The 15,830-nt window shown below is 49.4% G+C and overlaps 5 protein-coding genes across 8 annotated transcripts; 1 reads left to right on the top strand and 4 right to left on the bottom strand.

Moving 5' to 3' along the window:
• Window positions 1-511: 511 nt before the first annotated feature.
• FVEG_04682 (hypothetical protein) lies at window positions 512-3,419 on the top strand. 2 transcript variants are annotated; one of them, XM_018892524.1, is made up of 5 exons: window positions 512-932; window positions 980-1,179; window positions 1,270-1,603; window positions 1,654-2,423; window positions 2,476-3,347. In XM_018892524.1, exons 1-5 carry the CDS (start codon window positions 570-572, stop codon window positions 2,708-2,710), a joined length of 1,902 nt encoding a protein of 633 aa, XP_018749232.1. In that variant the 5' UTR covers window positions 512-569; the 3' UTR covers window positions 2,711-3,347. The 2 variants fall into 2 exon arrangements, with proteins under 2 accessions (XP_018749232.1, XP_018749231.1); XM_018892523.1 differs by having other exon boundaries at window positions 1,654-3,419.
• Window positions 3,420-3,932: 513 nt separating this feature from the next.
• On the bottom strand, window positions 3,933-5,977 carry FVEG_04681 (hypothetical protein). Its single transcript, XM_018892522.1, has one exon. It carries the CDS (start codon window positions 5,310-5,312, stop codon window positions 4,902-4,904), a length of 411 nt encoding a protein of 136 aa, XP_018749230.1. The 5' UTR covers window positions 5,313-5,977; the 3' UTR covers window positions 3,933-4,901.
• A 363-nt stretch (window positions 5,978-6,340) lies between these two features.
• Window positions 6,341-8,220, bottom strand: FVEG_04680 (F-type H+-transporting ATPase subunit C). 3 transcript variants are annotated; one of them, XM_018892520.1, is made up of 3 exons: window positions 7,339-8,220; window positions 6,898-7,220; window positions 6,341-6,830 (listed from the first exon to the last, which is right to left on the bottom strand). In XM_018892520.1, exons 1-3 carry the CDS (start codon window positions 7,448-7,450, stop codon window positions 6,825-6,827), a joined length of 441 nt encoding a protein of 146 aa, XP_018749228.1. In that variant the 5' UTR covers window positions 7,451-8,220; the 3' UTR covers window positions 6,341-6,824. The 3 variants fall into 3 exon arrangements, with proteins under 3 accessions (XP_018749228.1, XP_018749229.1, XP_018749227.1); XM_018892521.1 differs by having other exon boundaries at window positions 6,898-8,220; XM_018892519.1 differs by having other exon boundaries at window positions 6,463-7,220; window positions 7,339-7,810.
• Window positions 8,221-10,429: 2,209 nt separating this feature from the next.
• Window positions 10,430-12,444, bottom strand: FVEG_04679 (hypothetical protein; the record flags this gene model as incomplete). The annotated part of the gene is made up of 2 exons (XM_018892518.1): window positions 10,430-11,251; window positions 11,305-12,444. The coding sequence occupies 2 exons, from the start codon at window positions 12,442-12,444 to the stop codon at window positions 10,430-10,432; spliced, it is 1,962 nt and encodes a 653-aa protein (XP_018749226.1).
• Window positions 12,445-13,232: 788 nt separating this feature from the next.
• On the bottom strand, window positions 13,233-15,281 carry FVEG_04678 (hypothetical protein; the record flags this gene model as incomplete). The annotated part of the gene is made up of 1 exon (XM_018892517.1): window positions 13,233-15,281. One exon carries the CDS (start codon window positions 15,279-15,281, stop codon window positions 13,233-13,235), a length of 2,049 nt encoding a protein of 682 aa, XP_018749225.1.
• Between the last annotated feature and the right edge of the window lie 549 nt (window positions 15,282-15,830).

Genomic DNA, 15,830 nt, shown 5'->3' with positions numbered 1-15,830 from the left:
TCAATATTTTCTTCGTTTGCGCAAAAGCTATACTATAAAACTCCAATATGTAGTAGGTATATCAATGATGCATGTTGATTTCCTGGTCTCACTAAACTTGAGGTTTATAGCGGAAAAGCATGCAATGACTTTCATGTGTGGAAGTTGGAAGTCCATGTATGTCTTTATTCCTTCACATAAGTGAGGTGTGTATATTAGACATAGCTGCGACTACTTTACTCAGATATGGTATATAGAAACATAGGAAGGAATCCTTTGCCTCCTCCTAAATATATTATGAAAGTGCATTCTGAACTTTTCACCCAAAATTATCATTCTCACTGTAGCAGCTATTATGCTCCAAGTACTAACCTAGACTACCTACTAGGTACCTACTAGCTTTATCCCGTAGGTAGGTAGGTAGGTAGATACTAAGCTTAGGTAAGTTAGTAGTTAACGTGCAGCGGACGGAAAGATTATCTTATCGATAAGCGCAACTAAATCTAGGAATTTTTCTAGAATCAACACGGCATCGCGACATTAGGCACAGCTACCAACTGCACGCGCAACGTGCATATCCTGTCGCAAACATGGAGCAATCTCAAGACTTCAAGTCTCTCCAGGAGAGTGTCCAGAAGTCACTGATTTCCACAATTAAGACCGTGAACCGAATCGCTGCCGAAGACCTAAGTTTCCAACGGACTGTCAATCCTAGCGTGGGCCAACTACTCGAAGATCGAACTTCGCGGATCCTTGAACTCTCCACACATCTTCTTCTGACTACCGGTAAGGCGTGTGGTGTCAAGGCGCCCAAGCTTGAAGATGTGGAAGACATCGAAATGAACTGGAGGGGCGTTGTCGATGTTGTCGATTCATCACTCGAGAAGGCCGACACAGCCTTAGATGAGTACACAGGGCTTGTCAAGAGAAAGGAGCCACCCTTACCTGATACCGTATGTAAAATAAACCTTGTTTGGAGTACTGCAGCTAATTGACGAAGGCGAACAAGCCCAAGAAGCCCAAGTCCACGAACAAGGTTATCCGAAATGCCAATATGACCAAGCCTCAACTCCTCTTCGAACGAAAGCCTGATAACTTTGCTCCTGCTCCATGGAAACCGATGCTTACGTCGAAGCCAAATGCCAAATTATCTTTGGAGGAAAGCCTCAAGGTCGTCCTTAATGAAGCCGGCACGCCACAGTATGTCTGCCATATTCAAAACAACTCTTCATGAATCATTTGCAATTTCAGACCACTGATAATAGTCAAATACTAATTTTCGCTTCGCAGATACCAACATCCTTATGAACACGAAATTGTCCGTATGTCATATCCGAAACGAGTATTCAAGGAATCCGAACCCATCATGTACCAACCGGTCGAAACAACCGCGGCCACTTTTGTCGACACCTACGAGGGCGTTCTGGAGATGCTGGAGGAACTGAAGGGCGCCAAGGAGATTGCGATCGATCTGGAACACCACGATTTTAGGTCCTATGTTGGACTTGTGTCTCTCATGCAAATCAGCACGCGAGAGAAGGACTGGATCGTAGATACTCTACAACCCTGGCGCCATAAACTTGAGGTTCTGAACCAAGTTTTCACAGATCCCAATATCATCAAGGTTTGTCCCCCAAACCCGAGCAGTAAAAACTATAACCAACACATCAAAAGGTTTTCCATGGCGCATACATGGACATGGTTTGGCTTCAGCGAGATTTGGGATTGTATGTGAATGGACTCTTCGATACGTTCTTTGCGTGCGAGCAACTCCACTATCCAGCCAAGAGTTTAGCCTACCTGTTGTCTAAGTTCGTCGATTTTGATGCAGACAAGCAGTATCAATTGGCTGACTGGAGGATACGCCCACTACCCGAGGAGATGATGTACTATGCTCGGTCCGACACCCACTACCTGCTCTACATCTACGATCGGGTACGAAATGAGCTTGTTGCTGCCTCCGATAGAGGTGATGTCGATAAAGACTACATTGGCCGGGCAGTGGAGAAGTCGAAGGAACAGTCACTTTCCCGCTACGAACATCCTGGTTACGATGAAGAGACTGGTGAAGGCTCCCGTGGATGGTATGGGTATATCTTCAAGAACTCGCACTTAGCACTCGATAGCGAACAATTTGCTGTCTTCAGAGCCTTGTGGAAGTGGAGAGATGACACTGCCAGGAAAGAGGACGAGAGCACCAACTACGTTCTCAGCACCAGGGATATCACAGAGATCGCCCGAATCAACCCGCCGGACGCAAAGGCCTTACACAGCTTGTTACCCCTGAATGCGTCTCTAGCACGACCACGTTTCAATGAGATCTGGGAACAAATCAAAGGGACCAAGGCAAAGGGTGGACTCAGCTTGCTTCACTTCTTCACCTCGATGGCGCCGGATAGCGTGAGAAAGAATGGAATGCCTATTGCAGCCAGGCAAACTGCAAAGTTACCGGTCCTTGATGGAGAGGTCACGGTCAGTAGGCTGACTCGGTCGCAGTTATTTGGCGATATGCCGATCAGCTCTAAATGGGATACTTCAACGCGACCAACCGAAACCGGGGAGGAGCTTATTCCGTTCCCTTGGCAGAGATTCATACGACAAGGCTCGATTAAAGAAGACGTTCAACACGATACAGCCGCCGAAGAGGTCAAAATCTCTGAGCCAACAGATACTGTGGAGAGTGCAGCTGGCAATGCTAAGGTTGAAGAGGTTGACGAAGAGTTTACGTTGAGGAGAGGTCAGAAGCGAAAGTCGCAAGCGATCGAAGAATCTGAGCCAAGCGAAGAGAGCACGGATTCATCACAATATGATAGTGATGAGGAGATGCAAGAGGGTAGTGGAGTCATCGCTGTCGAAGATGAGCCCTCACCAAAAGCGTCCAGGAGCGCTCGTCGCAAGCTTCGCAAGGCAGAGGAGAAGAAGGCTGAAGAAGAGCGAATCCGACGACAAGAAGCGAAGAAGGCTCGCAAAGCTCAGAAGAAGCAGAAGAAGCAGGACGACAAAACCAAGAAGTTTGACGCAGTGCCTTTCGACTATAGCAAGGCTACCTCGGTGCTCCATTCAAACAGGGAATCTAATGTTGGACAGGCAGACGGAAAGGGCAAGAAGAAGGTTTTCGACCCCTACTCGAAGTCTGCGGACACGGACATCAAGGGAGCACGCAAAGCGCCCCCAGTGAGAGGAGAGCGAAGTGCAACATTCAAAAGATAACTTCAGGGTGTCGGATGCCGGGTAACCACGGCGAAAAGAGGAGTTTTGGGTCGCGGACTACGGCACAGGCGGGCCAGGGGGGGCTCGGCTTTAGTCAGTAGCTTAATCATTATGGCTTCATTCGCTGCTGTTTACAATCTTCATTCCGGGATTGCTATTCTGTCTAAGGTGAACTTTTGTATAACTGTATAGACCATTCTGCATTTTTAACAAAGCCAACTATTTCCGACGTTTATAAGTTGGTGAGTCCGCATATGCTGGAAGTTTGCTGGGAAAATACACTTCTAGTACTCCGTATCCGTACAGCTTATAGATTTAATACATGGTATATAAAACAACAGCCAGTGCCTCACTTCACTGTGGTGTGCTCAAGGCATTAACCGCCTAATTCCTTCCCTTGATAATAATACTAGCTGTGGACTTGGATATAAAAAAAGAGGGTTCTTCTCACCCCCCTCGACCAGCAGCCATCATCCTATCGATCCCCTAACTAGGTCTATACTACGGGGTACAGAGAATGTTTTCTTTTGATTATTTATCGAACCACACTAGCATCATAGCCACAGTCGAGGGAGGGTACATCAACGATCGAACAGGGTATAAACTCCGAGACGATACCTACCTGCCTACCTAGCAGGCAGCCGTCTCGCTAATACTGGAGACTGTACTCCGTACTACGTAGTATGCACGAATAAAACCTGAAATGCTGGCTATCGAAGCACTTGGACATAAAAGTCGAATGATGCCGCAAAACCCGATTGAACATCCAATGCCTGCCTTCGGAGACGCGATACGGTAATGCAGCTCCACCACGGAAGGGAGGCAAATGTTACCCGTACCCTAATTACCCCGGATTTTCCACTTTCCCCGCTTTGAATGGCCTCTGACCGTAATGACTGCCGACTTTAATGCAAACAATACTTCGAATTGTCGCGTGAGAGGTCATATAAACCATAGTAACGGGCCATAGCAAATTAGAAGCTATTCACAATAACATAGTTTCACAAGCTAAGATATCTAAAATGGCAACCGTAGGCTAAAATGTCCTTTCCCCTTGCGCTTTGACAAATCACAACCACTACGCGTCCATTTGGGTTCTGCTGACGGCTTGGATGGTGGTCGATGGCACCCCAACGTCCAAGGAACACGGCGTGGATGGGTGGTAATAGCCAATCGCAGGAAACGGGAAGGTGCCATCCAGAAGCTGTTCCTGCCAAATGCAGGAGACCCTATTCGGCTTATTGCCCCCTTCATCTCTTGCACGGCAGCCACGGCGTTGACTTCCCCTCATTTTGTGACTCGGATAATCTCACTCTGTCGCCGTGGTATTACTCAAAACCTGGCTTTGTCAATAACAATGGACCAACCCTTGAATCCCCAACTCTGCTTCTTCGTTGCCTTTTGCATCTTTGCCTTCGTCTTGCCGCTCCTTCCGCCAACCCAGTTTCGTTCCATTTCGTTCCATTTCCCTCGAGGCACGCTGAGAAGAGCGTCGACAGCAAATAACTCACGCACACGCACACGCACACGCACGCCATTGCCGTTGTCTACATCCGCTGTCCCCTGAGCAGGCCATGGTTTCCGAATCACGTCGATGATGTGGCCTATGCCTTTGACGCAACAGAGAGTGATAAGTGGCCAGGCAAGGCCGGCAGGTCATGTGATTCTAAGTGAGGGGAAAGAGACGGGATGAAACCCCCAAGATGCAGCTTTCACATCTCTTTCTTCCTTCTGATTTCTTTCTTGTTGGTGTTGTTGATTCCCAAGTCGTTGTGCTCGTAATTGAGCTTCCTTGTGGCCCTTGAGCGACTTACACCAGCAAAAACGACACCAATCTTTCGAGAACGGTGGAGTCGATTGGGCCTGAACCGAAGCTCACGATAATCTATAAAGTAAGTCAAAGCAGGACCTCGGAGATGAATAGTCCCGTTGCGGCATACTGACAAATTGACAGACAGAGGCGTATACTTGCCAGAGAGTTCACCGAGGCCATATGATTCTGTATCCAGGTTTGTGACGAAGTTCTCTTCTTCCATATTCCCATCAAAGCCCGAGCCTCCCTGCCTTCTAAGCAAACCAGGAGAGAAAAGAACCTTGCGTGCGCGTCGACGGCAGACACACATTTAGTCATTGACGACGGTACGTTTTCACATATACCTCAATGCTCCGATCTATACTGGAGCGTCACCAATGTCGTTGTTCACTTGAACCCGTTCCCACCCACGTCCCCGGAGTCCCCTCGCATGTCGTCGTTCGCATCGTCTGCTGTTCGACCTGCCCAAGCCTTCCGGGCCAAGATATTGTTTCTGGCCTCACAAGCAACCGTCGGCACCAGTTCGGTTGTGCGACACATCGCGCATCCAGATTCCGTCTATTTCTCATATTGATGCTCACTCGAGCTCGTGGTATCATTTCGTTCGAGACGTCGCCCTAGCCTTCTTCGAAACTTCGATGCTGTTTGATTGATGAACTTTGTATAGAACCCTGTTGGCCATAGCCTCATTCGTTTCGTCGAAGTTGTTGTCAGTGGCCCGTGGTGCAACCAGTCAGACTACAATGGTTGAACTTTGAGCAATACTCATTGAGATCATGTAACTCAATGGCAGTCACGGCCTTCCCGACAAACCCATCCGAAGTGGCATGTTGACTGTCCTGGAGCTCGAAAGCATTGCATCTCTTCCAGTATTCCCAGCAATCACTCCGGACCAACTCGTGGCTTTGTCGTCAGGTGGATTTGCTTTCTTTACATACCCTCTCAGCAGCTCCACTATCCCACAGATCATTCAGTTGCCTCTTAACCCACTCAAACGACTCGCTCATGCCCGCCCTATTGGTCTTTGCTGTGCGCTACGGCTAGCGACAGACGCTAGTGAGGGTAGAATTTGCACCGTGTGGATCTTGTTTTTTTTCATATCATGAAGAAACTTCGATCGGAATTGTGTGCCTTGCAATGCAGGCATCAAGCGCGGAGCGACCCATTATGTGTTACAGCCCATGCACCCTGCTCGGGTGACAAAAAAACCTGGCCGATCCTCACACTGAAACTGTATGGCAGCACCGGTCAGGTTTTCTTACACCCCCTAGCCGGGTCAACTCGGCTAAGCTGGAAGAACAGTGTCTTCAGGACTGTCTCCGGCTAGCCCGCCAACCCCCAGCACCGGCCCACGGGAGCTCAGCAAATGCCTCATGTTTACAGCTCCCATGCAGTGGACAAAGCTACTGGGAACGATGTCATCGACTTAACGTTAATTGAGACGTCAATTGGGACCATCGATATGTGAAGTCACGATTATCAGATGAACCATTTATTTCGTGATGGTGAAACAAGGAAAATATCCATATGCATTGGAAGAAGCGGGATGAATGAGGCTTTTTATTTTACAAATTGATCCCTGGGAGGAATTATGCAGAATTTCCCCAACTCTAATCATAGGAAAGTGCCTATGACCAATGTCACTCCCAGATCTCTATCCCGTCTATTACAAGACAACCTCCCCTCTATCGTGCAAGCTAGCATCAAGCGCACCCATATCAAATTTCTCAGGATATGGCACAATGCACTATGCTCAGCAACCTCCCCTGTCTCGTTGACTCGATCATTCGGCACGAGCCTACCCAATTGGCCGGGAAATAACTTAGGTCTAAAGTGGAGCATGTTAATTCATGCTCGAAAGGGATTATAAGTGTGAGAATAGGATATTGACTTACGAACTTGGCCATGAGGGCAACCATCAGATCGAACAGACCGATGGCCTCAACGAAAGCGAAACCCAGAATGGCATAAGAGAAGAGCTGGCCACGGAGGGCAGGGTTGCGGGCAACACCGTTGAGGAGGGCGGCGAAGACGAGACCGATACCAATACCGGCACCAGTCAGACCAATGGCGGCGGCACCCATACCCAAGTTCTTGGAGACCTCAACCATGGCCTGGGCGATCTCGGAGGAGTAGGCACGGCGCTGCACCTGGAAGGCGTTGCGGCTGGTAGCCTGGAGAAGAGTCTGACGCTTCATGGCCTGGAGAGGGCTGGCGCCTTGAATCGATTGTGAGCGAATTGTTCATTCATCGTGATGGGCGAAGTTCGATCGAGTCGGGTTCGACACCAGCTCAATTGAGCTTGAAGAAAATTTTTTGCCGCATCAGAAACTTACCAGAGATGGTTCGCTTGCTGGCAGCAGCGACGGGGGCTCGGACAGCAGGGCGAGCGGCCTTGACGGCCATCTGGGAGGCCAGGCGAGAGGCGAAGACACGAGAAGAGGCCATTGTGATTGATGTGTGAGGGGAGATGGTTGATGTTTGAAAGAGGGAGAGGCTGATGGGAGGTTTAAAGAAAAGGAATACGGAGCTCAGCACGAGACAGACGGTAGTGGGAAAAGGAAAAGGGAAGAGAGAGCGTCTGGAGCCGGGAAGAAAGTGAGGATAGGTGGGCCCACACGGGTGGATATTGTCAGGGGGGTGAGGATGTCAGCCGGGGCAACGCTGGGAAGAAGGGAACAACGCTGAATATGGGAGAGATGATTGTTACGGCGTACACGGGTGAGAATATGACTTGAGCACGAACTTGAACAGACGAAAACCTCCCACAAACAAGATATTTGCCCTCTATTCAGCAGTCCAAGACTGCTGAAAAATGATGGGAATGGGGATGATATCACGGGTGCGAATTAGGCAAGGGGATTGAGCTCTGCACGGGTTGCTTAGCCCGTCGGAGGGAATCGGGTGGAGTGAGATACAACAATGCTGAGCTGTGATTGCTCTGGAGGAATTGAGACACCTTCCGGCCTGAGGCTTTTACAATCGGAGGGACACACTTGGCGGTGGACCATGAATCATGGTTGAAGGGCTACAATGAGCGCCAGCTAACAGATTGGGCCGGCGATGGAACGCGCAACATCGAGTGAAATCTCGGTACGGAGGAGGGACAAAGCCGGAACAACGAGAACCCCTAAAGCTAAGACTAAAAAGATATTTTGCGGCAACGGACAACGACGGCTGTACCGGATCTCCGAGACGATACAGCCAGCGGCTTCAATGAGATGTATCATCTAAACAAGTAGGGAGTTGGAATCGCACTCAATCATACAAATCCCGTTGAAATGGTAAAAATCATACAACTATAGGAAGCATCTTGACGTAAGGTCGTCGAGAAGTTTTATCTTGACGACACGAGGTACTATTACAGTGCTGACGCTTGTCTAGCCAAGGCTAGAACAGAATGACAACAGAGTTGATATCAGAGTACCTGGAGCTGCCGAGATATGATTTTGATTGGTTGCAAGTATGGGCCGTGAGCCAAGCGCTGCAACACATTTACCTAGGAAGAGTGCGATGTACACAGTGACAAGACACAGTACGAGCTGAGATTCTTCTCGGTGGCTTTTACAGAGCCTAACCGGCGAATCAAGGAATGAGTTTCCCACGTGTACAGATGGTGGTAGACATTTCGAAGGATGCATTTGATATCGCAAAGTGAAGGTAAAGTCAATCCTGCGAGGGACGGGAGGGGACGAGAATCAATGCCTTTATTGGAAAAGACATGTACAGTAAAAATGGGACGTATCTCAACAAGTTCAAGTTACTGTCATATCAACCATTTGAGTGTTGGGCTTCTCAATGATCTCGCGGTAGCGGTCGCTGAGCAATTTGCCTCTTGTTTATCGGACATTGAGTTGGAATTGACTTTTCTTGAAGAGCCCGGGTGAATAGACAACGAGCTCTCGATCTGCCTATGTTCTATCATGATGAACAGCCGTAGTATATCAAAAGTGGTAGGATCAGATCTGTACTGTAGTTTCACTGAAAAGCTGGGACATGACAGTCGATTAGTCCTTTACTCCGTACTACCTACCTACCTACCTACCTACCTAGCTAGGCAGCTAGGTATTAGCTATCGTTGGGCGAAAGGAAAAAAATTTCCCGCTCGATCAAACAGCCCATATCGAATTTAGGTTTGGCCGTCGATGAGTTGGGACAGTACACGAATCAAATGATGGACAGCAACGGGTGGTTGCAGCCTTGAACCTCCTGCAATAATTAATTGTACGACAGCGAGGCTGAAGAACGTCGGAAAGGGTGAATATGACGAGTAATATCGTTTTGACTAAATACTCAATTTGTCAAACACTGCATTTCATATACCAGGTCTTGCGAGCCTCATTTAGCGTTATAGCAACATCCTTGAGGATACTATGGTTATGATCTTCTTGCTATAAAGAACAGAGTCCATTTGTCAATTAGATAAGGTTTGTAAGAGCATGAAGAGGTAAAGTTGCATTGAAACGGACATAACCACTTCCACAGCCACAGAATATTTAATAATTGCGTGTGAAATAAAGGCTGACACTGTATATTGGTAGCTCCAGCCTCGTCTCTATACCCCACGTCTTTGAGAAGAGTAGTGCTCCCCATATTTTGCATCTCATCTCGGATCTCAAATCTGCAACGAGCAAACGCTTGGGAGTCTGGGGGAACTACCTAGGCTGAGAGATTGGGATTCACCAAGGCCCTAGGTAGGCACATATAGGCACTGTAAAAATCGCTGACTCTGGTGACGAAAAATCTTCGGCGCAAGGGGGTGTGTCAGTCCCATGTCAGTACTCACACTGTTCGTTGGATAGGTAAGGGCAAAACCGGGACGAGCTTGAAAAAACTCGACCCTGTGCGAAACTACACGAGCTTGTCTAAGCTCTTTACCATTTTGGGAAAGCTCGTTAGACTGGGCACAGATGGGTGTCAAAGAGTTAGGTGTGAGAAGAAAGGCTATTTCAGAGCCATTGACCTCGATATACCATTCAAATACACGCCTGGAGTCTCAATTACGATACCAGCGCCAATTCCCAATTCTCTGATGCAATGTTGAACCGCCTTTCCATGCCGAGTGCCTCCGACCGCATCGAGAACATTTTCCCGTTCGACCTCGGCATGACCTGAGGAAGATGGCATGACACAGGTAGGTAAGTTAGTCAACATGCATCCAAACACATTATGTTAGTTGCAGGAGCTCAACTGCATGATCAAGTCCCTTGTAAGCCAAACCTTGGTTGTGGCATAAAGCTATGATGCTCAATCAAGAACCAGGCGAACAGGACCCTGCTGATCCTGCCATATTCAAAAGGAAAGGAAAAGATGACAATGATAATGAGAGGAAGCTCATTTAATTCGAGCACGGGTATCACTATTGCCGAAGCGTCTAATCTATAGGTACATGTCAGCCAATTGAACAATGACAATATCTCGACTCCATCACTCCTGCGCCTCGACCTCCTCGTCTTCCACCACCTCGGGTGCCTTGATTGCGTAGCCCTCGACAAACCCAGCTGGATCACACATCCGCTCTAGACTTATTCGATTCTCGGCCACATATCGACGGACAGCCTGCTTATTTATCCGCACCCGCGGCACCATTTTGACAACTGACACGGTCTCTTCTTTAACTCCTCCGTCAGCAGTAGGCGATGTCCTTGTCGTTTCTTCGCCTTTCTTCTCCTCGGCCTCGGTCTCGGCCTTGGGGGCAGGCTTTTCCTCAGGCTTCCTTGGGCCCAAACCGGCCTCTTCAACAACACCTATATCCCGTAGCACCTGCAGACAATCTTCAGGAAGAATCCAGGTTGCTTTACTGCAGTCGCTGAGATCCACAAGGACCTCATTCTGGGGCGTCTTTGAGTCCATATTGATAGTCAATAGCCATCTCGCGATTTCGCCTGCCCAGTAACGTTTGTAGCCCTTCTTACCAAGATCAGAAATTGGCTTCTCTGGCCCTCCCAGAATGCCCTCCCGCCGAGATATCTCGTACGAGGCCCCCATCAGCAACGCACCAAGACCCTTTCGTTGCCATGGGGGGAATATAAGGATGCAAGCGAGATTGTTATTATCCCATGACATTTTCTCCTTCGAGAAGAATCCCGTAATTCGAGGTGAAGGCGGCTCAGGCTCAGTTGCAGTCTGTGAAGATCGACTCGGAGGTGTGTAAACAAGTAGGAAGTAGTTAAAACCTGTGACATCGAAGAAGACGGATTTATTGTCGAGGAACAGCTTTGCAAATAGCGACAGGTTCTGGCAAAAGAGCTGAGAGCAAAAGTTAGCATTGAAGCTCTCCTTGGCATAATGGATAAACGTACCCCATCCTTTTCACCATCAACCTCCCAAATGCTCCATTCTCCTTCGTCCTGGACTATCTCCTCTACCAACCGAATGTTTCCTTCCCCTTTCCGTCTTTTGGGACCAGAGGTTTTATTATCATGGGGAACAAGAATCTTTCTACGACCCCGTGGATGAATATATACCTTCCGACCAGGTATCTGAGTCTTTCTCTCACACACATGGACGTGATGACACCAGGCAACCAATTCCTTGGAGTACTTGAAGCAGGTAGGACACACGTAGAGGCGATCAACTACTGGGTGATGTTCGCGATCCCGCCGGGATGATGCTTTACCACCTGTAGCTTGATCCTTGGCCCCCATGTCCTTGCTGCCTGTTTTACCTAGATTGCCGGATGATTCCCCAAGCACTTCTTTTCCATAGTAGCTAGGATACCACGTACTGAAGCACATATTACCCAACACGACTTTATCAATGTTGCGATCGGCTCGAAGAGGCGGCCGTACAGAGGGTGGGACAGGAAGGTTCGGAGGGTGAACTGGCGTGACTGTCGGAGGTGGCGGTCGTTCGAGTATACGTGGTGGTTGCGCCGTAGGGCCATGAGGTCGGACAAGAGCTGAGGTCCGGTGGAATGAGTTTGTATGCGACTGGGGCACATGATAGGTGATCTCAGGCGCAACCAAGTCTGATGGTGGACGACCAGCGGCAATCGGCCGAGGTGGGGGCATGGCTGCCATCGTTGTTGGATGGAAATGGTGAGGGGGAGGCCTTACTGCTGGGCCTGGCTGTTCAAGCGGAGCCCATCGCAGCACAGAAGGGGGATGTTGACTTTGCGCTGTGGGTTGTGATGGAGGTAGTTGAGGACGACCGCTGGAGGCACGGCTCCGCTTCTGTTCTGGGGAGGTTGTTGGTTTCGAAGAAGCTGATAATAGTGTAGGTATTATAGGAGGCGGTACAGCCGTTTCTGTACGTGGTTGAGGTTGTAGTTGCGTCACTGGTGGTGGTGGTGTTGGTGGAATGACTGGGGTTTGACGCGTCGCCCTACGCGCGCTGGTGGGTTTTGATTGAGAGTCAGAAGATGTTGATTTGAGGGCAGATGCGGGCAACAATTCTTCTTCGGAAGGATCTTGGTCTGGTCGCTTGCGCCTTTGAGGCATCGCTGTGCGAGCCTCGATTTAGAAATATGGTGGTTGATAGAGGCGCTTTGCGTGTAGGAAGGGCACTAGGACTTGGACGTGGAGTTCTGGTATAAGGTCCTGGACGACTACCTTAATCAGGGTAGACAAATAAAAAGGTGTTGTCAAGTGGTTTGCGTTTTTAGCGACTGCTAAGTTACGCACGTAGAAACATGGTTTATTTATCCGTATGATTGGAAGATTTATTTCTTTTAAGGTTGATTCGACATTGGGTCCGTGAGTTATGTAGAGAGCAAGGGAACGGAACGTCATGCGATCAGATCTACAGCTAGGAAAGGCAGGCTTAAGTTGCACACTCCGAAGGTAATGTAGGTATGGCAAGGGCAAGACGCGACGCGGGGATACGGCAAATGTTGCGGATTTCCCATCATGTCACAATCACGTCTATCACGTGCTTTAGCTATTGGGCAAGGCAAGTACTAGGTAGGTACACAACATGTCTCATGATGTTTGGGTTTACTACCTCACCACCCACAGCACCACAGCCTTCCGCCCCATGCATGATGGTAGAACGGACACTCCTCAACGGCCTTAGTTGGAAGTGCAGGTTTCTAAGAACAACAACAGCAACAACAACAAACATTTCAAAGGAGTGAATTAATTCATCTCCAAGCTGGATCAGCAAATGATCTCCTAGCCTCCACTTTCTGAAAACATTCCAACAACGTCAGAAACAACCTTTCAAAAAGTGAAATAGACTTGCGAAGTCAGGTAACAGCAAGCAACTGCTCCTCCATCCCTTCTGTTACTCAGTGTCGGCGCAAAGAGCAGGTTGGGGCATGAGCTGCCATGACACGGTCAAGGGTTTCATCACCCTCCTCCCAATTTTTTACCAGAGTCAGGAGCCGGCAACGGGCAAGACCAGCATCGCGATTACGGTACACGCTGTCGATTTTGCGCACATCGGTCTTATCGCTCACGAGCCAACGTTTGTCCTCCTCCATGAACTGACTGTACGAGGTTTCCTCGCCATACCGAGCCTTAACATTGGCAGAGAGATGCTCTTGAACGGCCTTGTTCATCAGAATCTGCGGCCTGGTCGGCTCAGCTGGGTTGGTGAAAGTCGTGTCAACTGCTGGCCTAAACGTTGCGGCTTTGAGGGCTAGATCTGGCAGAATTGGGTACGCCGCGAAGTACACGAGCGATGGGCTCTTCAGCACTGCCTCTGAAATGAGATTGATTGCCGGAGGTGCCACTGCCATATGTCCAAAGTTGAGATAGGACAGACGGCTCTCGGCCGAGACAAGGTCCTGAATGGCACTTACGGTACCATCCTCGATGTAGTTGTAGGCCTGCCCGAGATCGTGAGTGGCATAAGCCTGTCCAAGGTCTAGCACCTCGAGAGCGGGATGACCAGTAGCAGCCTTGCACAGCGCAACGGCACCTTTGGTGCTGACTCCGATCGACTGTAAGAGCAATCGAGTCAGATACGGTGTCTTTGGTAGTGCTTGAGCAAGGGCATTTGCACCAGAATCCCCCAATGGGTTTGATGACATGTAGATGGACGTCAAACCGCAGTGCGGAGACGCGAGGAATTTCCCAATAGCCTGTGCACCCTCAGTTGAGATGCCATTGCCGTTGAGATAGATATGCTTCAGGGGTAGTTTCGCACCCTCGGGCATCTCATGACCTGCCAAGCGGTTGAACAGGTCCGAAACTCCACGATCACCGAGCTGAGTTTGGTCGAGATCAAGAGTTCGCAAATTCCGAACTCCAGTTATGAGTCGATAAACATCCTCAGAGGCATGTGATCCAAGTGGGTTTCGTTTCAACCAAATGTTGGTGATGACATCAGACTTGATCATGGCGTCGACGAGAATAGTGAAGCTGGGTCCGTCGATGCAGTTTCCGGCGAGATACCAAGTATCAATTCGTTCAGGGAGGTCGTGGATGAAACCGGCGATCTCGCGAGCACCTACAGGGCCAATAATGTTATTGCCCAGGAGGAAGTGGCGTACAAACTCATTAGGTCGAAGTGAGTCCATCAGTTTACCAATGTGATCAGGTCCAACGACCATTTTGCAGAGATCCATACGCCCATCCTCATAGACAACGCCTTTGCGGAACTCGGCGCCTTTCACACCATAGTAAGGCTCACCTCGTCCATCATCCAACTCGAAGCCTTTCTCATCACCATTCAGCTTGGAAGTGCCCCCCACCACAAGGTGGTTCAGGAATGGCGCAAGATCGGCCTCGTGGGCGATCTCAACAGGCATGGGGATTGCTGGCACACCTTCAAGAGAAATCGGATGCTTAGCAGGGTCCCAAACTCCCTGTGATGTGATACGGGAGGCCCAAACAGGCGCCTGGACACCCGGGGCGGCACCGCTGGACAGGCCACGGGTGGTATGACCGTTGCGAATAGTGGCCTTCAGCATGTCATACCTGCGCTGCAAGGCAGCCCAAGCACGGAGACGTACACGGTCTTCCTCGTAGCGTATGATGGCTGTTAGCGAACCTTGATGCACAGGGTACAAAAAGGAAGAAATGGCGACGGCCAAGTTGTGGCGAGAAGATTTGCGTCGAGGGAGTTCATGAAGGGCATCGTCGATCCGATGCTTGTCAAGCGGCAGAGAAACGATTTCATCTGCAGTGAAAGGATGAGAAGGCTTAAAGCCGGGAAGACGCGAGTCGAGCTCGAGGAGACTCTTGCGGCAACGCGTGGCTAGGTGGATAGCTAGGTCCATTTCTACGTCGTGATGCTTGGTCGATGGTACCGAAGGCAAAGATGGTGTTGCGTGCTGATGTGTGGAAAATAAGGGCGGCTGAGTAGGCCGAAGCTCGGTAGCGGAAGCCATGCTAATGCCCGCAACTTTGGATTCAGGTTTTATGGTGTACTTGTGAATTCAAGGCAGTCAGGCTTGTGTGTGATATGAAAAGGAAGAAAGGGCCTCCCATCAGTCCCCTCAAGCCTTTTATATATGGATACAGTACCTATTAAGTTAAGCTCAGCCTTACCGACGAATGACACCCAAATTCTGTAACAAACCTTACAAAGATGACTTCCACTGGCTGGCACTGCCTTGCTGTTTGTTGAAATTTTGTCAAACGCAGGGCGTACTCTGTTGTTTGCCGAGTGAGTCAACCTCACCTCAAACCTTGAACATGATCTCGTGTTTCCAGCAGCTTCTGGCGGGCGCCCCTACTCGTGTTCACGAAAGGGCCGTGAATAGGACTCTCTGGGGACCATGCGGTTCAGAGTTTTAAAGCTGGGAAGGTATACGTTGCCTGCGTTGTGACAATCAAAATATTCGCGGTTTGACGTTGAGTCTAATCTTCAGCGTCTGGAGCAGAGTAATATCACCCAGAAAAGATCAACACTGCAATCACCCCTCATCCTACCTTGA

This window comes from Fusarium verticillioides, chromosome 4, assembly GCF_000149555.1.
Source record: "Fusarium verticillioides 7600 chromosome 4, whole genome shotgun sequence".
Lineage (NCBI taxonomy): Eukaryota > Fungi > Ascomycota > Sordariomycetes > Hypocreales > Nectriaceae > Fusarium > Fusarium verticillioides.
The sequence above is the reverse complement of the archived record's forward strand: the minus strand, read 5'-3'. Positions and strand labels throughout refer to the sequence as shown.

What these genes read in the sequence shown, in the direction of transcription:
- FVEG_04681 (XM_018892522.1), bottom strand. Translation starts at nt 5,312, where the DNA reads ATGTGTGTCTGCCGTCGACGCGCACGCAAGGTTCTTTTCTCTCCTGGT.
- FVEG_04680 (XM_018892519.1), bottom strand. Translation starts at nt 7,450, where the DNA reads ATGGCCTCTTCTCGTGTCTTCGCCTCTCGCCTGGCCTCCCAGATGGCC. An exon ending in CAGCAAGCGAACCATCTCTG is followed by an intron (nt 7,221 to 7,338) that starts GTAAGTTTCTGA and finishes AATCGATTCAAG; the next exon opens with GCGCCAGCCCTCTCCAGGCC.
- FVEG_04682 (XM_018892523.1), top strand. Translation starts at nt 570, where the DNA reads ATGGAGCAATCTCAAGACTTCAAGTCTCTCCAGGAGAGTGTCCAGAAG. An exon ending in AGCCACCCTTACCTGATACC is followed by an intron (nt 933 to 979) that starts GTATGTAAAATA and finishes TAATTGACGAAG; the next exon opens with GCGAACAAGCCCAAGAAGCC. An exon ending in AATGAAGCCGGCACGCCACA is followed by an intron (nt 1,180 to 1,269) that starts GTATGTCTGCCA and finishes TTCGCTTCGCAG; the next exon opens with ATACCAACATCCTTATGAAC.